Source organism: Mycena indigotica, assembly GCF_014461135.1.
Source record: "Mycena indigotica strain 171206Taipei chromosome Unknown Mind.scaff0006, whole genome shotgun sequence".
In the NCBI taxonomy this organism is placed as follows: Eukaryota; Fungi; Basidiomycota; class Agaricomycetes; order Agaricales; family Mycenaceae; genus Mycena; species Mycena indigotica.
The window spans coordinates 2,411,383-2,433,257 of NW_023503005.1; the positions used below are offsets into that span (position 1 = coordinate 2,411,383).

The 21,875-nt window shown below is 50.1% G+C and overlaps 8 protein-coding genes across 8 annotated transcripts; 3 read left to right on the forward strand and 5 right to left on the reverse strand.

Annotated features, from left to right (window-relative positions):
- Positions 1–5: 5 nt before the first annotated feature.
- Positions 6–513, forward strand: MIND_00718500 (uncharacterized protein; the record flags this gene model as incomplete). Its single annotated transcript, XM_037363886.1, has 3 exons — positions 6–213; positions 266–330; positions 376–513. The coding sequence occupies exons 1-3, from the start codon at positions 102–104 to the stop codon at positions 511–513; spliced, it is 315 nt and encodes a 104-aa protein (XP_037219530.1). The 5' UTR covers positions 6–101.
- A 122-nt stretch (positions 514–635) lies between these two features.
- Positions 636–4,788, reverse strand: MIND_00718600 (MRC1 domain-containing protein; the record flags this gene model as incomplete). The annotated part of the gene is made up of 9 exons (XM_037363887.1): positions 636–896; positions 949–1,044; positions 1,097–1,329; positions 1,384–2,138; positions 2,187–2,383; positions 2,435–3,854; positions 3,903–4,057; positions 4,105–4,629; positions 4,678–4,788. The coding sequence occupies 9 exons, from the start codon at positions 4,786–4,788 to the stop codon at positions 636–638; spliced, it is 3,753 nt and encodes a 1,250-aa protein (XP_037219531.1).
- Positions 4,789–5,016: 228 nt separating this feature from the next.
- MIND_00718700 (Na-Ca-ex domain-containing protein) lies at positions 5,017–5,676 on the reverse strand (the record flags this gene model as incomplete). Its single annotated transcript, XM_037363888.1, has 1 exon — positions 5,017–5,676. Exon 1 carries the CDS (start codon positions 5,590–5,592, stop codon positions 5,017–5,019), a length of 576 nt encoding a protein of 191 aa, XP_037219532.1. The 5' UTR covers positions 5,593–5,676.
- Positions 5,677–6,058: 382 nt separating this feature from the next.
- On the reverse strand, positions 6,059–7,993 carry MIND_00718800 (Sodium calcium exchanger; the record flags this gene model as incomplete). Its single annotated transcript, XM_037363889.1, has 10 exons — positions 6,059–6,177; positions 6,232–6,454; positions 6,504–6,618; positions 6,672–6,718; positions 6,769–6,964; positions 7,012–7,170; positions 7,221–7,418; positions 7,468–7,534; positions 7,588–7,743; positions 7,795–7,993. 10 exons carry the CDS (start codon positions 7,991–7,993, stop codon positions 6,059–6,061), a joined length of 1,479 nt encoding a protein of 492 aa, XP_037219533.1.
- A 504-nt stretch (positions 7,994–8,497) lies between these two features.
- MIND_00718900 (uncharacterized protein) lies at positions 8,498–10,750 on the reverse strand (the record flags this gene model as incomplete). Its single annotated transcript, XM_037363890.1, has 15 exons — positions 10,474–10,750; positions 10,385–10,422; positions 10,318–10,337; positions 10,204–10,257; positions 10,127–10,153; positions 9,846–10,074; positions 9,779–9,788; positions 9,712–9,728; positions 9,429–9,663; positions 9,189–9,381; positions 9,058–9,138; positions 8,899–9,011; positions 8,788–8,848; positions 8,622–8,735; positions 8,498–8,573 (listed from the first exon to the last, which is right to left on the reverse strand). The coding sequence occupies exons 1-15, from the start codon at positions 10,682–10,684 to the stop codon at positions 8,498–8,500; spliced, it is 1,479 nt and encodes a 492-aa protein (XP_037219534.1). The 5' UTR covers positions 10,685–10,750.
- A 571-nt stretch (positions 10,751–11,321) lies between these two features.
- On the forward strand, positions 11,322–17,910 carry MIND_00719000 (uncharacterized protein; the record flags this gene model as incomplete). Its single annotated transcript, XM_037363891.1, has 23 exons — positions 11,322–11,392; positions 11,439–11,841; positions 11,891–12,018; positions 12,069–12,549; positions 12,595–12,693; positions 12,741–12,843; positions 12,875–13,413; positions 13,461–14,004; positions 14,052–14,464; positions 14,515–14,688; positions 14,739–14,960; positions 15,008–15,087; positions 15,135–15,436; positions 15,484–15,641; positions 15,688–15,751; positions 15,798–16,012; positions 16,053–16,240; positions 16,293–16,435; positions 16,476–16,545; positions 16,594–17,182; positions 17,233–17,373; positions 17,419–17,719; positions 17,774–17,910. 23 exons carry the CDS (start codon positions 11,322–11,324, stop codon positions 17,908–17,910), a joined length of 5,565 nt encoding a protein of 1,854 aa, XP_037219535.1.
- An 86-nt stretch (positions 17,911–17,996) lies between these two features.
- Positions 17,997–18,913, reverse strand: MIND_00719100 (GTP-cyclohydroI domain-containing protein; the record flags this gene model as incomplete). The annotated part of the gene is made up of 5 exons (XM_037363892.1): positions 17,997–18,126; positions 18,176–18,354; positions 18,404–18,513; positions 18,567–18,761; positions 18,811–18,913. 5 exons carry the CDS (start codon positions 18,911–18,913, stop codon positions 17,997–17,999), a joined length of 717 nt encoding a protein of 238 aa, XP_037219536.1.
- Positions 18,914–19,042: 129 nt separating this feature from the next.
- MIND_00719200 (ABC transporter domain-containing protein) lies at positions 19,043–21,613 on the forward strand (the record flags this gene model as incomplete). The annotated part of the gene is made up of 10 exons (XM_037363893.1): positions 19,043–19,261; positions 19,309–19,407; positions 19,458–20,234; positions 20,281–20,528; positions 20,577–20,683; positions 20,733–20,768; positions 20,819–21,132; positions 21,186–21,263; positions 21,322–21,483; positions 21,533–21,613. 10 exons carry the CDS (start codon positions 19,043–19,045, stop codon positions 21,611–21,613), a joined length of 2,121 nt encoding a protein of 706 aa, XP_037219537.1.
- Positions 21,614–21,875: the final 262 nt, after the last annotated feature.

The window sequence follows — 21,875 nt, forward strand, 5'->3', positions numbered from 1 at the left end:
CGTGAGATCAGCCGAGCCATTCGTTGGGGATTACTCTTGCAGACGACGACCACCCTCAAGGGAGCTCTCCACCTTCCGTCTGCCCAAACGGGGGCTGCGCCATGCTCCTTCAATTTGCGGCCATTATATTTTCACTCCTCCTCGTCTACCTGTCCATTCTTGCCGCCGACGATGTCGATGCTCATGACCAATCCCCAACGCTGGTTGCTTCTCGTCAGTTGTCTACCCCCCCTCTTCTACTTGGGAGTGCTCAAGTAAATCCCAGGCAACCCGTTCAGGGAAAATGCCCCTCCGGCCAACATGGCCAAGTTGCTCATGATGCGCCAAAAGGTTTGTTTACTCCTCTATCCAGCAGGTCACTGATAACGTTTCCAGATCCAAACTACGAATCGTCGACGGCGTAGTCCGTCTAATTCGCGTCCTCCACTTCGTCCTCTCAACCAGAACTTACCCCGGAAGCCTTCGCCGTGGACCCGTATAAGCAAGGCGTTTCGCAACAAACAGTACTACTAATTCGTCCATACCCCCATACCTTGGATTCTAACTTGTACCATCACCCTCATACCGCTTTCTTGTTTGGATGATATAGGTTAAGTTAACGGTTGTAAACCTTATACTAGATACAAATCGACTTTTCACAAAAATCGCGAGCTACGGTCTGTCGCTACAGTCGCCAAAACGCTCGCCTGGTGCTTGACTGGTCTCCGAGCATCACCAGGTTTCTTGACACCCGATGAAGTTGAGGCTGTTGGTTTGACACTCGGGCGATGGGCTGTGACTGCTGTGCTGCCTGAAGCACGTCCAGTTCCCGCGTTTCGCGACGAGCGAGCTTCATTCTTGTGCCATTTGCTCAGTCGCTCCTCATTGCGCGCGTCCGTGCTTGGCCGTTTTTGTGGCTAGAGATCGGTTCGTTAGCTAATGCGCATCACGAAATGAGATCAATCTTACCCTCCGCGCGATTGACACAATTTTAGTCTGTGTTTCCTCATCGTCCTCCAAGTGTCTGTCGATCCAAGAAATGTCCTCCGCATCCATTGAAGGCAGCTGACGCAAATTTTAAGCACACGAAACAGCTCACAATGGCAAAAAAAATTACCTCGTCAAATTCCCCATTCCGAGCCATCTCCTGGGCGCGTCTCCGGACTTCGGCTGTTGTTACAATTTCTTGCTCTTCTTCGCCCTCTCCTTCCTCCTCATAATTGGCCATCGGAATGTCTTCGGGAAGGGGCTGGGATTCTCCCTGCAATAAATAGGCAAATTCGGGTTCGTCACCATGCTTCAAATCGTCTGCATATACTTGGAAGAACGGCACAGTGGAAGGGTTGTTAGCTACAAAAAACGGTGAGCAATGAGGTATGCTCTTTCCCTCAAGTCCCAACTTACCGAGGTCTTTGATGTCGCCACGGTCGATACGAACTTCGCCCATACCTCGCCGCATTCGCTTCGCTCGGAAGTCCTCGATATCGTCGTCGTCGTCACTATCATCAAGCCCGACACCAATGCGCCGCTTTTTGCGCAATTGACCGTGAACTGCAGCCTGATGAAGCTTCTCGATTTCAAGGTCGTCTTGATGCTGATGCTCCTGGAACTTTTCGATAACAGCTGCTGTCGCCATGGTGTTTTCATCCATTTCCTGGTCGTCTACTAGTGTTTGCAGAGACTGGTCTTGGTCTTCATCGTCTTCCTCTTCTTCTCCATCCCCAGAGCGTCGAAATATTACTTCGTCATCATCAGATTCCTCTGCCTCACCCTCGATGAATTCTGACTTTTGCAGCGGTTTCTTCTCCTTGCGCGACGTGGTCTTTCCCTGAAGCACATCAAAGACATTGACCGAGGACTTCAATGTGGGACTGTCAGGTGGGCTGAATACAGGTCGTTGACCCTTGACCAGCCGCCTTCGAGGAGAAGGTACAGGAGATTCTGGACTTTCCAGGTCGCCAGGCTTGAGTGATAACGTTCTCAAGGGAATTCGCAGTGACGTCGGATCCTGTCTAGATGAAGAAGTGGAGCCTGGTTGTGTTTGAGGTTGAATGTGAGATAGAGATGGCGAAAGCTGAGCAGAGGAGTCCCAGACCGGCGATGAAGGTTGGTACAATTCTGGTTCCTCTTCACCGTCAGGTCGCGTCTGAGTGAGAAATCTGCCACTCATTTAGTGGGCAGAATTGGCAATATGAACAAATATTTACCCATTCTCATCCACGTATAATTGTGGCTGTCTGTTCTCCGTGTTCTTGTTGGCCGCTTGCAACAAATATTCCTGTTCCTTCGCAAAGATCGTGTCCGCTTTCTCTCGAAGACGGTCTCCGACCTCGAATGCAGGCTGCAACTCGACATCCTGAGTGAGACCGAACACTGCAGGTTTCCGAAGTTGATCAAACAGTGACTGGGAGACATTTGTCAGCGCATTGGTGATAAGATAACGTGATCCACAAACCTTATCTCGAAACGACGCTCCTCGACTTTCGCTTTGTCGTTGTGGCTGCTGCTCTGATCCAGCCTCGAACAAATCAGAGAAGCCTGGCTGTAACACCGTTGGTTTCGTCACTGAATCGTCATCTGAAAACTGCGAGAAGCCTTCAATCGACTTCAACTTCGCCCCAAACGGTTCTGGTTCCAATGTTGGGCGAAGAGTAAGTTCGGGTGTGCCAGGCTGAGTCGACGTTGGCGATGATCGTTTTAGGCGTTCCGCAAACTGCAAGTTGTGTGAAGCAGGCTCCGAAATAAACAGATCTTCGTCTGACGACAATCTGGTTAAAGCTCTCCTGTTATCCGGTCGCACATTCTCGGCGTTTTCGTTTTCGTCCTCAGCTACATCGCCAGGAGACATCGACATCCTCCGACTAAACCCTTCTTCAAGACCAAGTAATGAGCTTTGTCGGCCAACGAGTTTAGGTCGCAGCAATGAACCCAGAGGCTGTCGTCGGATACCTTCATTCTCCTTGTCGGCAGTTGGGTCAAACATGGACATTCCGTCGTTTTCTTTGTCTCCTTGATCATTCTCCTGCTCGTCGTCGGAGTCTATGACTAGTCGCTTGGATCGACCTTTGGCAGTTTGAATTGGTGCTTCGTCGTTGTCTTCTTCTTCTTCATTCTCTTCCACCATCGTAATGTCAGCATCGCCAGCGTCCTCCTGCCAGTCTTCATCGTCGCTATCGTCGTCATCTCCGTCATTTGGAGCGTGGTCAAGTTGCATCCTTGCCTCCCGAGCTTCAGCAGTGATCTTGCCCCTCTCTGCAATCGCTTTAATGGCTTCATCCATCATCACACTGTTCTGCACGGCACTAGCACCGGTAGTCATGACAGTCCCTCCACGCCTCGCCCACTCATCCTCTTTCTCGTTGACAATGCTTGCCGTATCTCGCTGAACTTGTCTCTTCAAGTCTTTCATCACTTGGTCCCGCATTTGAGTTATGCCTCTGCTGCCACTTGCACGTCCGAATTCGCCGATCAGCATTTGCCGTTTGCGAGCCTCACTCAGTCGTGGTTTCTTCTCCAACGACGACGACGACTTGGGTTTGGGCTGGACGATTAAATCGTCGTCATCGTCGTCCAGATGCTGAGGAGGAGGAGCGGTTCGTTGTTGCGCAACAAGCATTGCCTTCTTGTCTGCCAATTCCTGCTGTCTTTGAGCTCGTTCATATCCTTGCTTGGCTTCTGTCAGCAAAATAGACGCATCCGGGAGATCGTCATCTGAATCGTCCAATGGGGGCAAATCGCTTGACTTCCGTTGAGGCTCGGGCGCAAGGAAAGGAGGCGGCGCAACACTCTGGTCCTCATTGCGAGGAATAGGAATTGGGGGAGGCTGAGGAGATGAAGAAAAGTTGGTGATGGGATCGTCCAACGACGCAGTCCGCCTGAAAAAGTCTCAATACATCGCAGGCATAACGCACAACGCCACCTACCCAAGTGCGCTCAACCCTGGATTTGTCAGCCCCTGGAAAAGATTGCTCATGGTATAACGAGCAGGCTTCTCCACTCGTTGCAGACCAGTCTTAGTCTCGGCAGCAATGCGGCCACGTTCTCGTCTAGTTTCATCTAGCTCTTTCTTGGTTGGAGCCTAGAAAATCGTAAGCAACAAGGCCTGCAAAAATAAAACTGATTTACCTTGATTTTCGGCTTTTTGCTGCTTCCCTCCGGCGCAACTTTCCTTGTATCGGCTCTGAAGGCCAAAGGTGCGCGCGAATTTACCGGTTTGGCCTTGGGTTTCGGTTTTGAGCCAACGGATAAACGCTCAGGCAGTTCATCATCCGAAGTCGGTGGCGTTGAAGAGCGTCGAGATTTGGGCGTATGGATGGGGTGCTTTGCTGGTGACGTCTGGTTTTCCGCATCAGAGTCGTCATCAGAAAAGGCCACCCGATTTGAGGTGTCTCTGTGAAGGAAAGTGGAAGGGGGGGAATGTCGCTCGGGATTGGGAGAAGAGGCATGGGTATCCTGGATGGGAGAGGTGGTGGTGTCGTCTTTTTTCTCCACTACAGGTTGGGGCGCGGGCTGAGATTCTTCTTCGCTGTCGTACTGAGCGTCTATGGCCGCCAAAGCACTGCGTATACTGCTCCCTCCTCTGTACTTGAACAACGCGTCGCTGGCTCCGTCATCAGCTGGCGAGGGCGACCTGCGCCTCGTGAATCGATTCTAGTGGGGTATTAGACAAAAGTAGGACCTGGCGAGGAAGCTGCTCACCAGAGGAGGGGTCGAGGACCTAGTGGGAACAATAACTGTCTCTACTAGGGCAAGCTCCTTCGGCCTTCCATAGGTACGAATGACGCGTTTGGGGGGCGGTGGCGGGGCCATGGATGATGGAGGAGAAAGAGAGAGAAGAAGAAGGGAGTTCGCCACTGTCCACGTCCATTATGGGTCTAAAGGTGTTTGTTGTGGTGGGAGCACTGACTGACGCGTTGAGTCACACGCGTGACATACGCGATTGATCCGAATTCGGAAACCGGGCATTCATTTGTTAACCGCAGAATGAGCTTGTTTCCAAATAAAATACAGCTAGTAGTACAGAATGGGTCCGAGTGCTCATGAAAGACACAGTATCCAATAGTCAGGAGAGTCAACCGTCCGTTGTAGCCCGCAAAATTGCTGGTTTCCACCAAGAAGGTCGATTCGTCGCAGGGGTTCTGAGTCTGCAGCTATCCTGTCCATGCCACGGCAGCGAGAGTAATGTGTGAAGCGGGCAGCATCGAAATCTTCTGGTGATATTTCGGCCATTTCGTGCCTTGGGAGAGGCTGACACAGGTAACGATGGATTCCATGGAGGACATCGGCGACGGTGACGAAAGATGATTTCCTCGAAGATGGATGAATAGTGAGTCTGAAGCGGCTCACGAGGATGGTGACTGAGGGTAGCTGGACTGCGACTTCGGCCAGGATGCGAGGGTTGAGTGGGGGCAAAATATGTGCAGTTGGGTCGTTGAAGACATTGCATCGCAGTGATGACGCATTCTGGGCGTCGAGGGCCCAATGGAGAGTGCTCTCCTGAACGACGGGTAGTTGGGCATAACGCGTATAATTGAGAGGTGGTGGGGATGTGAATGGCAACACAGTTACAGGGTTGCTATACGCAGGCGAGCCGTAGTATGTTCGTGCTGGCATGATGTTGTTTGTCGTCGCGCTAAGAAGCGACGACGGTGAGGGAGTAGTGGTTGATTTCGAATGGGCAGAGGTTGGAGGTAAGTCATCTCAAAGTCGTTATCTTTATACCTTCTTTGGAACAAGGTCAATCTCGGCTGCGGGGTTGGTGACCGGCGTGACATGTCGTCAAGCTGACTCGAAAAGCAAAGAGAGCGGCAACTTGCTCGTTACTGACTGCGACACAACTGCGCACGCAGTAGGCTTGTTGTCCTAGTGGACATCTATCTCGTAGTTGGTTCTAGCAGGCTGCGGACTGTCGCTCTCTGCGTTCACCAACTCTGAGCGTCTATTTAAGCGCCTCTTACCCGAGTCATGCAACGTCAGGACAGACCTTGCTGGAACTTGGGAGAAGTTAATGAGGACACGTTGCCCATAATCAAGTATGACACGCATAAATTAGACTAGAAAGCTGACAGTAACCACAATATTACTCCACCGTCTCTGGCCCCAGCATAACAGTCTCAAGTACACTCTTGCAAGCTGTGCCCAATAAGAGGTGGACTTGCTCTTGTCCTGAATAGAACCACGTGCAGAGCGCAATCATAACTAGAGCCGTCGGTCAGGTATTGCTTTGAACGCATTTTGGATAAATCCACGTACAATAGAACGACAACATGGCAAACCCTTCCGCCCAGTTTGTCTTCGCATCGGCCGTGACATAATTCACAATGAAACATGCTCCAATGAGGAGTGCAACCTCGAAAAGGTCGAAGAGTAATGACATTGGTCGATCGGTCCACCAGCCCAAGAGTACGATGAAGGGCATCCAGAACAGAATGAATTGGATACTCAGGTCAATGGGACGAGCGTTCGCAAGTTGGCCCTGTGAAGAGTTCAACTGAAGATCGTGATCAGGCTAGACCGATACTCACAGGTGGGGCATGTATCCCACGGAAATACTGAATCCAGCTGCGGAGGAAGAAGAGAATTGCAAGGAAGCCGTCCCCAGAGAAGGAAACCAATGGCAAGACAACAAGACCAAAGAATCTGCAAGTTGATTAGCTTCTTGGGTTGACGATTCAGATGAGATTTGTGCGCACTCTTCTTGAATTCCACCCGCTTCTCGAACAAATTCGATACTATCGACCTTTGAATAGTTGTAAGAAGGTAGAGGCGGTTCAAGTGAGTAATACCAACCAGCCACTCGGCAGTTGCAGCCATGATACCAACAGTGATCGCAATGATCGCAATACACACATACTGGTTGACTTCCGGCTCTTGCTCTTCTCTCTCCTTTGCGCGATCGCGAAGCGCTTCGGGAGCGAGCTTGTGATCAGCCAAAGTGACATTTTCGCCTGGTGGATTGTGCAAGAAGATGCGGGAGCAGACATAACTAGAGCAGGGTAAGCGAATTAACAAGACTAGATGGGCGATGCTCACACTCCGAGGAGGATAAATGCGAGACCACGGCTCATTTGGAGTAGCATCCTGCGCGTCGTATCATTTACAAGGGACTCGGCAAGTTGTTCGGCGTTCACGGGGATAACGCCCCGATCAAGAGCCGCAAAGAAACTAGCGGGTAAGAGAAGTGTGAGGACGCTTGGGATCCCGATCAGACACTGGCCATAGAACTATAGAGAACCACATACCCGATAGTCAGTAAAGATTGATTTAGCTGCGTGATGTGCGGATGCAAGTCTTGCTCCACAATTCGTGCACCGCCAGTGACGAAAGCTACTCCGGGTACAAGCAGCAAATGTAACACAACGACTCCAATGATTGTGCTCTGCAGGAGACGAAGTTCGCATTTCTTGAGGAGGATAATAGCCAATGTTGCTTCCACAGTGCTGTAGGAATTAAATCGGCTGTCGTGAAGGTGCCGAAGCATTGACATACTTGTTGAGCGTGATGACTAGCAATTCCCCCAAATCTTCACCTAAATAAAAGGCCATTTGCTCGCCACCTGAGAGGACGTGGTCAGCGTAAGCAAGCAATACATAACCAAGGAGGAATCACAGTAGTCGAACAGTTTTTCGAGTGGTATGATCGCCAGGAAACACATAATGAAGGTGAGGACGTATGGAAAGGTCTCTTCTGGATGCTCTGGGTCTTTTTCGTTGTAGAAGTGGGCCACCCATGCTATGGGGATGAAGATAATGAGAATATTCAGCCCTATCGGTAACGGTGAGCGAACGCTAATAAGTGGGAGATAACGCGACGAACAGGATGAGAACGCGACAGCCTTCAGCGACTCAGAGATGCCGACTCGTCTTTTGCCTTTTCGTAGCCAACGGTCAACAAGGTTTGTCGGACTTTGCTTCAGGACCATCTCAGAGGCCACTGTGGACGTGTTCTGCTGCTCTTCATCACCAGTGCGAGTGCGGGAGAAACGTCGTAGAGCAATAGAAGCAGATTCAGCCATGGTGATTGACGGTCGGAGCCAAGGTCAAGCCTCGTGTGTGCCGCGAGCCGTGAAGAAAGTGAAGGGTGAACGAAAACGGGAGAGAAAGAGGACGGTGCTATATTAGATTCGCCAAGCCAAGTGCCCTGCCATCCCCTGATCACGGGCGCGTTTTGAACTGTTGGCTGGAATCAATGGAGTTGTCCACAGAACTTCTTATTTAGGACATTTTACCGCCATCACTTCCACTTTGGGGCAGTACTCGCCGTGAAAAGGCAAAAATACTGGCATAAGAAAAATTGACCTCGGTCGGCGCCGATCGTTAATCAAGCGTTCCAACGACTTGCCAACAACGTTGCGCGCGCCGACATGGCGCGCCGACACGCTCATTCTCATCCGCCGATGTAGCTACTCGACAAAGGCTCCCTTTCGGAAGTTTTGCTTTGGATCTTGGAACCTTGACTCCTACGGTACACCGAAAAAAAAGTAATATTCGCATTGCAAGATCGTCAGCATAAGCATCATTTATGTCGTCTTCTCAGCAACCTTGGTCTCTACGACCTCTGCGGGCTGCACGTGGCCCGCTTCGTCCATTCGAGCACTAAAAAAATCAGAACACGACCAGGTGACTAAAAGAAAACACGCGTACATGGCCTCGTCCGCGATATCTGTGGTGTCCTTGACCCGCAAATATATCATGGGGAGAGAAAACAGCATCCCTGCGGCACAGAGGGCCCAGGTAGATGCAAACATGTTCCTGAAACTGGAGCAGATGGTCAGTGCACGATACCACCCACTTCAGCGCTATTACTTACGGAACTTTAACAGCGTCTGCACGCCATGAGCCTGCAGAGCCTGCAGACTGGATAGCCTTGTCTAATCACCTTTATTGGTAAAGTGTTCGCAGGTAAATATCATAGACCCACAGAATCCAGTGAAGTACGCAAGCTTGCTGGGGTCGTTGGACATGGCACCCATCATCCAGTAGACGCAGGTTTGCCACATAGCGTCGAGTAGACCGAAAAAGATGTACAAGAAGCTAGGCAAGTCATGAGAAAGGTGGAAAAGACAAGCGATCCGCTTACACTCGGCCAACATATCGCTTCTCAGAGAAGTCAATGCGTTTAGTGGGATCAGTGACAATGGGAGAGTCGCGCTCATATTGACTGTGAACATATATAAGAGCGTTGTCTCTCCAAAAAGAGAATATGCTTACATCACGTAGTGGTATGACCATCCATGCACGACGAAGACCATGACGAAAACGATCGCCCAACCGATGAATGCACGAGTACGGCGGCTCACGCCTTTGCGGTCAAGGACGAAGGCCATGATTAAAGAGCCAACAATTTGCGATGACCAGTAAAGCATACTGTTCAATGAACGTGTGCGAATGTTGAATAAAGCACCTGGGTTACTGTAAGCGCACGATGCCGTTGAGCAGAGTATAGGAGACCGTTGAAATCATTGAATTGCCAGGCATAGAACCAGTTTGATGCGAAGAACATGGGGAAGAGTAGAATGATCATTGGGTCGGTCTTGAGAGCGACATAGAGACCAATGAACTCCACTTTCCATGACGGATTGAGGGGGATCGACAATCTAGTGCCATCGGTACGGATGACATTGCGAGGGTTGGTCATGAAGAAGGGAATCACGGCCCCGATCAAAGTCAAAATGAGGAAAGCAATCTGGTCTAGAAGTTAGATGTGGGTTGAGTATAGAATGAGAGGGCACACATATGTTCCATTGGTAACTGGGGTTAGACTGTCAGAACATGCATATGGCTTCAATCGTCAGACGCACCATTTCCGGCCTGAGGTGATAGTAAAATTAGATCATGCGCTGGCAAGACTGTTGCGGAACAACGCACCGGGTTGTGGAAGTTTGTGCCGAAGGCGATAGCAGCCCCGAGGACACCTCCAAGATTGAAGATAGCCCAAAATATGGCGATGAACTTGGCCTTTTCGCCCTCTGTTGGATACGCCAGCATAAGGGAACCCTGCGCTGTCCAAAGCAAGCCAGCGCAAACACCCAGAATGGCTCCAGTTGCAATGGCGAAGTCAGTAGCGCGTGTGCTATGAGGATGAATGTTGATGGTCCTGTTGTGTTCATGGCTCGCAACAATCTCTGCACAATATCGAGTTGACGTACAAGAAACCACCAATGTAGAGGCAGTAGCTTGTGAAACAGGTTCAAAATCGATATCAGGCCATGGAAACCCGACTCACCCGAGAGTGCCAAGTTGAAGGGTGCGGATAGCGCCGATTCTGTTGTTGATAGTGCTAACCGGAGTTTTAGCGACTGGAGTCTGGAACGGGAACGGGTAAAGCAAAAGTGTTTACCCGGCGAAGAACGACATAACCTACGGGTAAACGATCAGCGGGAATAGCATGGAGCAAGGAGACGTACAGCAAAAGTCGAGTACAGCGCGACATTGCTGTTATCGGCTGGAAGAGCATTAAGAGATTGGTTCAAAAGACGCACAATGAGAATTTTACCTGTCTTTGCATCTTCTTGACCACCACCGCCAATTCCACTCAGGGAATTGAAGAGACCAGGGCACATGAAGCAGACGAAGCCAACCATCGCTACCTGTGTTGCTGGGTGCGAGTAAAAGCCACGAAAACCCTTTGGACGCTCCGTATACTCGGGAGGAGCCGAGCCAGAGCCAGAGTCGCTGGTGGTGTAATCCTTCTCGATGTCAGACATTGTGGTCCTAGACGTGGTCGAGGGAGAGGTTGAGAGCCAACGCAGATCCGCCAGGACATATCGAGGTTTTAAAGGCAGAGTTTGGCCGACTCTCACGCGATTCACTCCATTGATCAAACTCATCAAAGAAGCAACAAAGAAGTCGATTCAACAATCTTTCACTCTGGCCACACGACTGCCTTCGAAGCACCAGAATTCTCCGTCAACCACTAGTAAGAAGAGGTCAAGGTAAGCAATAATGAATGCCCCCGGTGTCGTCCAACAGCGAAAGCGAAAAATGAGAAATTGCACCAAAAATACTGTACTAGTACTACAGGCACTTTAGTCACCGCTCCAACAGCAATATGATTTGGCCGCATGACTACGAGTACCATACAATTCGCCAAATCGAGCCGAGCTTCCGCAAGTTGGACACTGAGAAGGCCCAGAACAGAAAGACGCGTACCATGCGGGTGACTGCCTCGATAACGACTAAAAGTGAGGGTGTTGATCGTGTGCCTTTGGAACACATTGGTTTTTAATATGGACTTGCCCGGTAGAGTCTAGTTGCAATGCGGTTGGTTGACCACCGTTTTTGCGTGACATGTCACGATCACATTTTGATCCGTGACCTACACTGTGTGTACAAAACCAGAGTATGAGCAACGATGTGGTCCTCGCTGTTTTTGGTCATCTCAAGAGATGGTCTGCTGGAGGCGAAGCCGGTCTGTGCGTAATAGTTTTCTCTCCTTCTACTCCCATTCATAGCCCATAGCCGCACCCTCATTCTCACCCTACACTCCGAACCAAGAAGTGTTGACCGGCTCGAGTCCTGTTTTGAGACGCTTATAAATGCCGTTCTCAAGGCAGACTCGCCCAAGCATCCCATTTCTGCTTCCACTTTCGTATCTTTCGTCAAATCCGTTGTCGACGCACTTCCTTCCTCGTCCTCAAATACGTCACCCATAGCTGTCGCGTTTGGTACATTGGTGGTAGATACTCTTTGGTCGATCGACTCGAACCTGGAAGATAGGCTTTATGATATCAAAGCCGTCATTGCCAACTGCGGAGAAAGTCCAACAGGTCAATTGGCCACGACTCTCGCGCAGGCCAAAAGGGCAAAACAAGCGGTTGAAAGCGACAAGGAAATTATCGTCAACGTGGTCAGGCAACTAGTGGTGCGTCGCATCGCGACAGGCACATTATATTCTAACGCGTTCTCAATAGGAACTAGGCATCGCAGCGGGACCACAATGTGTACAAATGCTCGACACATCCGTTTCTTCCAGCGTCGGGTTTGTCGCGGACAAAAACTTCTTCGATAAGAAGGAGATCAGGACTCGTACTGGTTTATTGTGCGTCGTAGTCTTTCGACAAGAAGTGCTGGGTCTTCAACTATTTCTAGTTACAAGCAGAACAAGTTCAACTTGCTACGAGAACAATCCGAGGGTTACAGCAAGCTTACGGCTGAGCTTACCAGCAGTCTTGGGCCCGCTCACTCATCCATTACTGGCCTACCGATTGAATCTTATGAAGCCATTCACCAAAGAGCTCGTCCTGTTTGGGAGAAGGTCATCAGTCTTGTTGGCTACTTTGACTTAGATCCCAACCGAGCGTTGGATATTATCATCGACGTTCTTTCGGTGCATCTCGTCACACACCATACTTTCTTCTTGGCTTTACTTTCGTTTTCTCCATGGGCTGCTTCATACCAGCGACCCAGTGACGGAGAGGGACTTATGTCTGTTGATATTCCTCCGGGTGCTTTCAAAGGCAAGACTTTTGACGAAATTCTTTCTCTGGTGGACACGCAGCCAATTGAGTTGCATGCCAATGGACCGAGGGTGATGGCGCAAGTGATCGGGTTTAAATTTGCCTATTATCAGGTATTTTCTCGTCGTTGTTTCGTGATTATTAACTGACACTTGCAGGCCTCCGAAGCTACAGAAACAACGCCCAAGAACCTATATCTGACAGCTGCGATTCTCATCCGAGAAGGCTTCATAACATTGGAAGATCTCTATCCACATGTAAGAACTTCATCGTTCGAGGTTGACCGACCTGAAAGTATTTCAAGCTTTCTCCTAATGATGACAACATGGAAGAAGCTCACAAAGCCTATCTTGCGGACGTCGACATCAGAATTGCGAATAGGAAGTTGAATGCACTGGCCATGGCTGGTGCCCTTACTTCAGAAGGAGGACCGGCGAGCTCGCCGGCGAAACCAGATCCTTCTCCCGAGACCAAAAAAAGCAACGGAGACCAAACAAATTGTGAACCAAAAGGCTGGGCTCTTGTCGGCGCTTTTGGCCGTTGGCGCTTTGAAGCCTGCCGTCTCTCTGATGTCGAAATTCCCCTGGTTTATTGACGCACATCCTGAGATCGGCGATCTCATGTTGCGTATTCTCAACCTTTCTATTGGACCGCTCTACGACGCGCATCTCGCTGTAAAGGACAGAAACCGGAGTTTTACTCAGCCTCGAGCACGATATGGAACCAGCAGTGTTGTACTACCCCCTCCTCGCAAACCAATGCTCACCATGTGGGCTCCGACGCCACCTTGCACAAGCACTCACGATTTCGTCTTCTTCTTTCCGCAGTGGCGAGATCGTGTGCCCATTTGCTCCTCGCTCGATGACCTTGTTGATGTTATCGAGCCCATGGTGGCTTTCGTCGGAGTCCATCTCTCGCGCGATTCTCTTTTCATGACCAAGCTATTGAGGCTTGGCCGATTTCATGTCCTTTCAACGGTAATCCCATTTTCAAGAGAAGGCTTTCACCCTGAATATGTACTCAGATACCGACCGACCCTGACACGAAGCGAATCATTGCAGAAGCCGACCCAGAAGACCCGATTTTGAGGTTCTGGTTTACTATGCTTCGCAAGTTCCTACTCCCGGCATTGTCCCTTGTCAGAGGCAACGCCATATGCACAGTTGAAGTCTGGAATATCATGCGCCATTTCGAAACCACAGCGCGATGGCGACTCTACGGCGAATGGCGATCAACGACCTACACCTCACATCCTGAGCTTCGTATACGGCAGGCTCAAGTAGAGCGAGACTCGAGCGATGTCATGAAGCGTCTATCACTGCAAACCTTTGACGCTTTGTCGGGCACTGTTGCGAAGCTGGCCCATGCCAACCCCTGTCTCTTCTTCAAGGTTGCTGTTGGTCAAATCATGTCGTACGATAATATGGCCAATCCTCTCGTTCAAGCATTGCGTTATGTCACCAACATGGGCTTCGACGTGCTTGTATTCATCATACTCGACTTCCTTGCCAACCCTCATAAGGAGCGAGTCAAGTCAGATGGTGTCAATATCAGCGACTGGTTACAGAGTGAGTGTGATCCTCTCGACTTGATTATTAATACCCATCATTTCCAGGTCTTGCTTCGTTCACAGGCATGCTATTCAGGCGGTACAGTGCAGACCTCACTCCGGTCTTGAAATATATCGTCAATCAGCTGCACAATGGACAGACGAGTGAGATTGTGGTGTTGCGTGAACTAATCTGGAAAATGGCTGGCATCGAACCGCTGCCCAGTCTGTCGGAAAACCAGATTGTTTGCATGGGCGGTGGGCCCATCTTACGTATCGAGGCGATTGCTTCCTCCACTCGCGGAGCCAGACTGGATCCTGGTGAGGCAGTTTACAAAGGACCACAACGACTAGGCCGAACTCTACTGGAGTCCGACCTCGCTTTCCCTTTGCTTGTTCAAGTCGCACAGCAGCGTGATTCTTGCGTCTTCAAAGCCCCAGATGCCCACCTCAAGTCTTTGGCTAGTCTGTTTGATGCTGTGTGTATCTATGATTGCTCCTGACTAACTTGTTGATCCCTTTCTGTTAGACACATGGAGTTTTGCTACAATACATCGAACTACTCACGTCGGCTTCAGTAGTGGCTCCTCAGGACTACGCTAATAAAGTTGTGCCTTCCCTCGGCGATCTGGGAGAACTTTACGGAATATGCGCGCCAATATCTATGCATATAGTCCGCCCTGTCCTCAACGCCAAGTTACTCGTTCGTCTAGTTTTCAGTCGCTTTACATTGTTGGCTTAACTCGATTCGAGATTTCTGCGGAGTCGCAGCAAGAGCAAGAACGCATCGCTAATACCGAAGCCGAAAAGCGGCTTAAGGCAGCACTCACTGCCAAGAAACCACAGGCTTCGACTTCGCGCATGGCGTCACCCGGGGCTGGCACTCCGGTTCCTGACCCATCCACCGAAGCCAAACCTCAAGACGCCGGTCAAAAAGAAGATGTTTCAATGGAGATCGCAACGGCAGTACCGGAGGTAATAGTCGGAAATTCATTCACTGGGTTCGGGCTAAGTCCATACAGAGCCCTTGGCTTCCTGAGCTTGTCCCTTTGTTCGAGGATGTTAAACGGATTGCGCCAGCAAATGCCTACGACATCGTTGGGTGCGTATGAGTGCGAGGTAATTAACTGATTAATAATCGTGTTCTAGCCCTGCGTTCTATGTGTCTTTCTGGCAAATGTCATCATACGACATTGCCCCGCCAGTAACCAAATACGAAGAGCACAACAAAATTCTGAAAGAGCTCAGCGCCATGGAGGACACAAAATATAATCAGGCAGACCGTTCTCCAGACCGGAATATTCGGGTAACAGCTGCCTCCCATCGCCATCGGCGAGATCGCTACAACCAATTCCTCAATTCTTTGGCACAAGAGCTGAAGCAACAGACGTTGTTGCGTGCTTTTACCATCAAACGTTTGGCTCGTGAGAAGGCCCACTGGTTCGCTCATGGTATCTACTTTCAATGCAAGTCTCAACGTGCACTCAAATGCCTTCAGCGCCAAAGCCCACAGTCCTTGTGGGTGCGATCATCGAACACTGCATCCAACCAAGATGTCTCTTGTCGCCTATGGATGCAGACTACTGCTACCAGATCATTAAAATCCTGCACGTCCTTGGCACACCCGGTTTCTATACTCTCCAATGCTACAATAAGGTGGGGAGTAGCCTTTGTCCTGTGACAAAACTGAATCTTGTTCTAGATCCTGAGTGAACAGATTCGGGTGGTCCTCTTCTCTTGCAGCGAATACGAGGCTCGGAATTATGGTACGTCACTTCTTGACTTCATCTTTATCATCTTAGCTCTCCCAAGGTATATTTCTGCGCGGAGTCTTGTCCGATATCCACAAGTGGTATGGCGACGAGTCGCTTTACAACGCCGACAATCAGACAGTCACTCGAGGAACAGTCGTTTATAACCCAGGCTTCGTTCAAAAGTGGACTGGTGAAATCGCACCATTGGATCTCTTACCATGGGACAGCGGCTTCAGAAGGATCGTGAGAAAATGGCACACACGATTGGCGAAGGTGTGTTGCGTTTCAAAAACTTGACCGTTCTAATTGTTAGAACATGGCGGACTGCATCAAGACGGGAGAGTTCATGCGAATCTACAATGCCATTGTTATATTGAAGGAGATACTGAACGTCTTTCCGCTGGCCACTGTCTCAAGCGAGCCAGGTACGACGCTCATTCAAACAATGGAAAAGTTCTTGGAGACGGAGGAGAGGGACAACTTGAAGGTTCTAGGACGATCGTGAGTATCAACCTCTTTTCGGGTCTCTTCAATTGATCCATCCGTCATCAAGCTATCACGATCAGCTTAAAAAGCGAGAAGCATTGTGGTCCAAGGCTTCAGCAAAAACCTCTACAAAGGCTGCTGCAACTGAGAAGTCTAAATCAACAACCGCTTCGAATGCGACCGGGGGGGTCAACATCGAGATCGTCGACCGTATCCGCTCCGTCCGCCCCCCGCGCCCAACTCGCTTCAGTTGCAACACCACCTCCTGCTGCTGAGAAGCCGATTCCAACTGCGCCTTCAACCAACTCGGCTTTCGCCAAGTATGTTTACCATTTCCACCATTGTTTACTGCTTAGGTTACAATCTAGTATACAACGCCCGCCCGTTGTTAAACGCGTTCGTGATGCTGCTGGGTCCAACACAGATGATTCCACTCCCAAGTCCACCAACTCGCGATATAACAGCCCCGGAGCACCAGCGAACAATGCAAATAAGGACGTAACAATGGGACAAGCTATGGCCCCGCCTGTTGCTCCTAGTCAAACCCAGTCCGCCCAAGAGTTGCGCGAAACGGCGAAGCAGACAATGGGCAGAAAAGACGACGAGAAGGAAAAACGATCGCAAAATGGATCAAGAGCATCTTCTCCTCGGCGGAAATCGCTGTCTCCCTCTAGCCGACCAGGGACACGCAACCATAGCTCGGAAAGACGAGTGTCGACTACGGGTTCTGATGATAAGCAACACACCTCACCTTTAACGCGCCGAGACAGTCTTACCCATCGAGCTCGGGACCGAGACGAACGCGACAAGGATCGTCGACATGAACGTGACAGACGTGACGAACGTGATCGTCATCGACGGGATCCCCCAGCAGCGGAAGAAAAATCACTGCCGAATCGACCTGCAAGGACTAGTGATGATACTTTAGGTAAACGCCGTAGACCCACCGACGACGAGGTATGAGACTCTTTTCAACGAATGAAACTGAGATCAACACATCTGTGTAGTCCGATCGACCAGGGTCAAAACGCGCTGCTCGAAGGGACGGTCATCGCGATGACCGGACCCGCCGGCCCGGAGACAAGGAAGGTTATGACAGGCAGCCTGACCGTCGAAGGAGGGACCGTGAAGGGTCCGATAACGACTCGGTATCGGAATTTTCATGCGATTGATTCTAGGCTGACACTTTTTAGACAGGGGACAAACGAGGGTCAGATGGACCATCGTCGAAACCTTTACCTCTGTCAACACCTTCTGGACCACGTGCTATGTCGTCGAATGACCTTTCCAGGCCAACACCAGGCAAGAGCAATGAGGCACGCGAACGTATGTCCACCAGCGTGTCGGCACCCGGGTTCAACAATAAACCGCCGTCTCCAAGAGAACAGTTCAGTCGTGACTCCCTTCAATCACGGTTGTCAGAACCTCACCGGGGTGATCCAAGCTCAATGAGAAGGAATGATGATAGAGACAGCAGGAAAAGAGCCACGCCTGGTCAGTTGTGATTTCTCCATACTATAATAGTAGTTCATTGACGCTTTCCCTAAGACGGAGAAACCGATGGTGCAACGAATGAAGGAGCAGTCGTAGGCAAACGGCAGAGAGTGATGCGCAGTCGATATGGTGCGACCCATAGCGAGTTTGCCAAACGGACACTTCCGGTTGACCGAAAACGGGATCCATAAGTGAACGTGTCAGTCATTAGAGAAATCTGTCTACGGAGGACGGTTGCTACAATATCATCAGCGAGTTGAATCGCATTGATCCAAGTTCAGCGCCCTTTAACTAGAGTCAGGAATTCTTCGCGAGTCTTTTGCTGTGTTCTAAAGCAGCCCAGCATACAAGAGGTGACTGTGATAGAGCCCGGCTTTTGCACGCCTCGCATCGTCATGCAAAGATGGCTGGTCCAAGATAAGAAACGCGGTCACGGTCTATGACACAAGTACTCACGTCGCCTCCATTACCACCGCCACACCACGCGGCTGAATGGCTTCTTGAACCGCTATGGCAATTTGTTTGGTGAGTCGTTCTTGTACCTGAAGTCGGCGACTGAATGTCTCGGCAATACGAGCAAGTTTCGACAGCCCCAAGACAAGCTGATTATGACCGGGTATATAGGCGATGGCAATCTTAATGGAGTGTCAGTTGGGGACCAACAGTCAAAACACGGGACAGAACCTTTCCGGTGAATGGGACGAGGTGGTGCTCGCAAAGACTGGAGATGTCAATATCACGAACAAGAACCATTTCGTCGTGGTCCTCGGCAAAGACAGCGTTATTTAACACGTCTGAGACAAAGGAGTCAAAGGAAATGCGCTAATCGTAGCGCAGGCTGGCAGACCTGTGAGACGCTCTTCGTAGCCTTTTGTCATCCACATGACAGCTTGGGCATAGCGCTCTGGGGTTCGTTGCAAGCCCTCTCTGTCTGGATCTTCGCCGATGCATTCAAGTATTGTCCTGACTGCTGTAGCAATCTTCTTTTCGCGCTCAGCTCGCTCTTCGGGTGTGGCATTGAGCCGAGAGACTGTAGATTTGGCTGTGTCGCGTTAAGTGCTTGTTGCCGAAAAACCCCGTTTGGAGCGCACCCGGCCAACCCAGTCCATGTTCGTTCGGAGGAAGTGGTGAGCTTTGGGATGACCTTGGTTGAGGGGTAGATATGCCAGAGAGACCTTGAAAAGGAGTCGCCATTTTTGTGAAGCGAAAAGTGCCCGTGACTTCGCAACTGTCACGTCCAAAATCTTGGGACAGCTTGCCCAAATAGATGTCGTTTACATACCCTATGAGCTCTGTCCGTAACCGCCTCTTGCCCCACCCCCAATGCTCGCCCCGGAGCTGCGAGTAATGCGCCGACTCCTCAAGAGCAGTTTATTTCGCTTGACCTCCAAGTCGGTCCCCGTAAATTCAGCCTACGAAGTCTGGTCGGCCTCACGCTCGCTGCCCACCGGCGAAATTCTGGTCCCTGGGGCACACAGGACAGTCTCGTTGCTCAACATTAGACTTGCTGCCATAATTGTCTCGACGTGTGCTTTCGATTTCGTTCGTCGTCATCATACTTCTTCCCCCCCGACTTACGTCTTTTATAGTTTTCTCATATTTGGAGTCTCCATCCCCTCCGGACCACGCTCATGCTTTCGCTGAACGTGGTTCGGAGTGTTTTGCCTGCATTCCGGGGCTACTCCCAAGTGCGCACATTCATCTCCCAGTGCTTACAATAATCTCACCCATGCTATAGGCCCTCATAATCGACCAGTTGCAGCAGCTTGTGACCTCTGGCGACTTCACATGGTCCCGCTTAATAAACTTCCTTATGACGGACGTAGCTCGAGAGGTTGGTCGAAGGATATTGGAAGGAGTCTTGGAGACATACGCGTCGGTTTTTACCACTATCTCTACCCCCGCTTACATGAATCTCTGTAGAACTTCCAACGAAACAATCGTCATGGACTCCGCCAAATTTTTCGTTGAATATGCTCAGCTCGAACATCGAGTCCGCTTAGACATCCCGACGCTTCAAGACCCCCAAATCCGGGACTTATTGGCCGAATCGGACCTTTTCGCTCGTTCGTTTAGCGGAAGCGGAAGCTTCGGTTTATTGTCGCCTCTCGATTGCATTCACATCATCTCCCTGGCGACAGAGATTTTCTCTCATCTTCTCCTAATTCTCTCTCTCACCGGTGGACCGGTCCATTTTTGGGTCTTACTTCTTTCGCTCTTCTCCGTCACTCTACCCATCCTACTCACGTGGATTCGCTGCCCAGAAGTTCATTCGGATGACACTTTTACTCCCCGGGAAGCTCGTGCGGCCGACCGACAGGAGAAAATGAGAAATCTGGCGTATGATGAAGGTCATCGCCCTGAAATAGAACTCTTTGGTCTCGGCGACTGGATATTGAAGACCTGGGCAAGTGCAAGGAAGGTGGTTCTTGATTCCGAACACAGTCGACAACTGCAAGAATCCTCAATCCTTTCGAACCTCAATTTTTCTGATTTCTTCTTTGCGGTGCAAAATGTGGGTTTCCAAGGCTGCTGAGCTTAACCTTATGATTTTTTCCAAGATCCCTCTCGTTCTACTGCTCCAAACCTCTTCTGCATCGCTGGGTTCCTTGACTCTTTATCGAAGCTCGATACAGTCGGTGATTTTAGCCTCCAAAGGCTTAGTCGCGACGTGCCGCATGGTTTTCCAAGGCATATTTTTGATGTCTGCGTTCTGTGCAGCAAAGGATGTCAAGCCCCAACTGCAGCCCACCGAAGAAGATGCAGTTTGTTACCAGCCATGTCCTGAGGGTGCTCGGATTGAGGCTCGGTATGTGTCTAGTTAACAAAGCGATTTCTACTTGACGTAAACACAAAGTGGACTCTCGTATACGTATCCAGGGTGCCCAGAGCCTGCACTTAAGAACGTTAATTTCTCGCTTCGATCGGGAGAAACACTTGCCATCGTCGGTCACAACGGCTCTGGTGCGTTGGATTTGGGTTACAGGTCATGCTGTTTGTGAATTCACTTTAGGAAAATCAACACTGGCAAAGGTCCTCCTTCGAATTGGTATTTACTAATGCTCCAAACCAATCCGTTTCTGCTGATGATGATCCAAGTCGACTGCGAGGGGGACTTAATCGTCAACGGCACCTCCATCAGACGTTATGATCCATTCGATTTTCACCAGCATATGAGCGGCGTGTTCCAAAATTTTTCCAAGTTCAATTCAACGGTCAGGGAGAATGTGGGGTTCGGTCGCGTCGAAAAGATGAGCTCAAGGACCACTATTGAGTCTGCTATCCAGCTAGCAGAGGCGCAATCCCTCTTAAACTCCTTGCCGTATGGTCTTCGGACCGTTTTGGAGACACCGGGCTTCATGCAGTACACTGGATGCTCACCTGTCCGCCAACATGGCTTGTCTGGTGGCGAGGTAATATTATCTAATCTGATTTTTTACTTCCCAGCTGATGTGACGTTAATTAGTGGCAAAGGCTTTCGCTCGCCAGAGCGTTTATGAGGGCCAATGAACCACAAGTCGATTTATTGTTATTTGATGAGCCAGTAGGTGTTACTATACCGCTAGAAATAAAAATTAACTCGGGTTTTTTCTTTCTTGCAGACAGCTTCCCTCGATGCACTGGCTCAGAGTCTTATCTTTGATACGATTGACCGCATCTCCCGTTCTCCTACTACTGGGACCAGAACAAAGACCGTCATATTAATCACCCACCGCTTATCGCTGGCCCGGAGAGCGGACCGCGTGGCGCTGATGGAGAATGGGGTGCGCCAGTTTTAGGACATGTTGTCCTCGTCAACTAACTTGAAAACAGACCATCACCGAATTTGGATCCCACGAAGACTTACTCCAGAAGGACGGTGCATATGCCGCCTTGTACCGAGCCTCGCTCTAGATTTTGTAGAATTAAGTTAAGTCTAAGATTATTCTGTACATATTGATAATATTCACCGCATTGGTGTCCCTATCGATGAAGCTTGCTGGTCTGACCAATCCCGCGGATTCGGAACATACCGACCTATGAGTTCACACGATTGCCTGGTGAGCACACAACATTTCTCTCGTTCATAGATTCGAAGCACCATCTTACCTAAGGAAGTGCCTGAAGTACCTGTGCCTTGGTTTTGACACCGTTTTCACGAAAAAAAAAATACCTC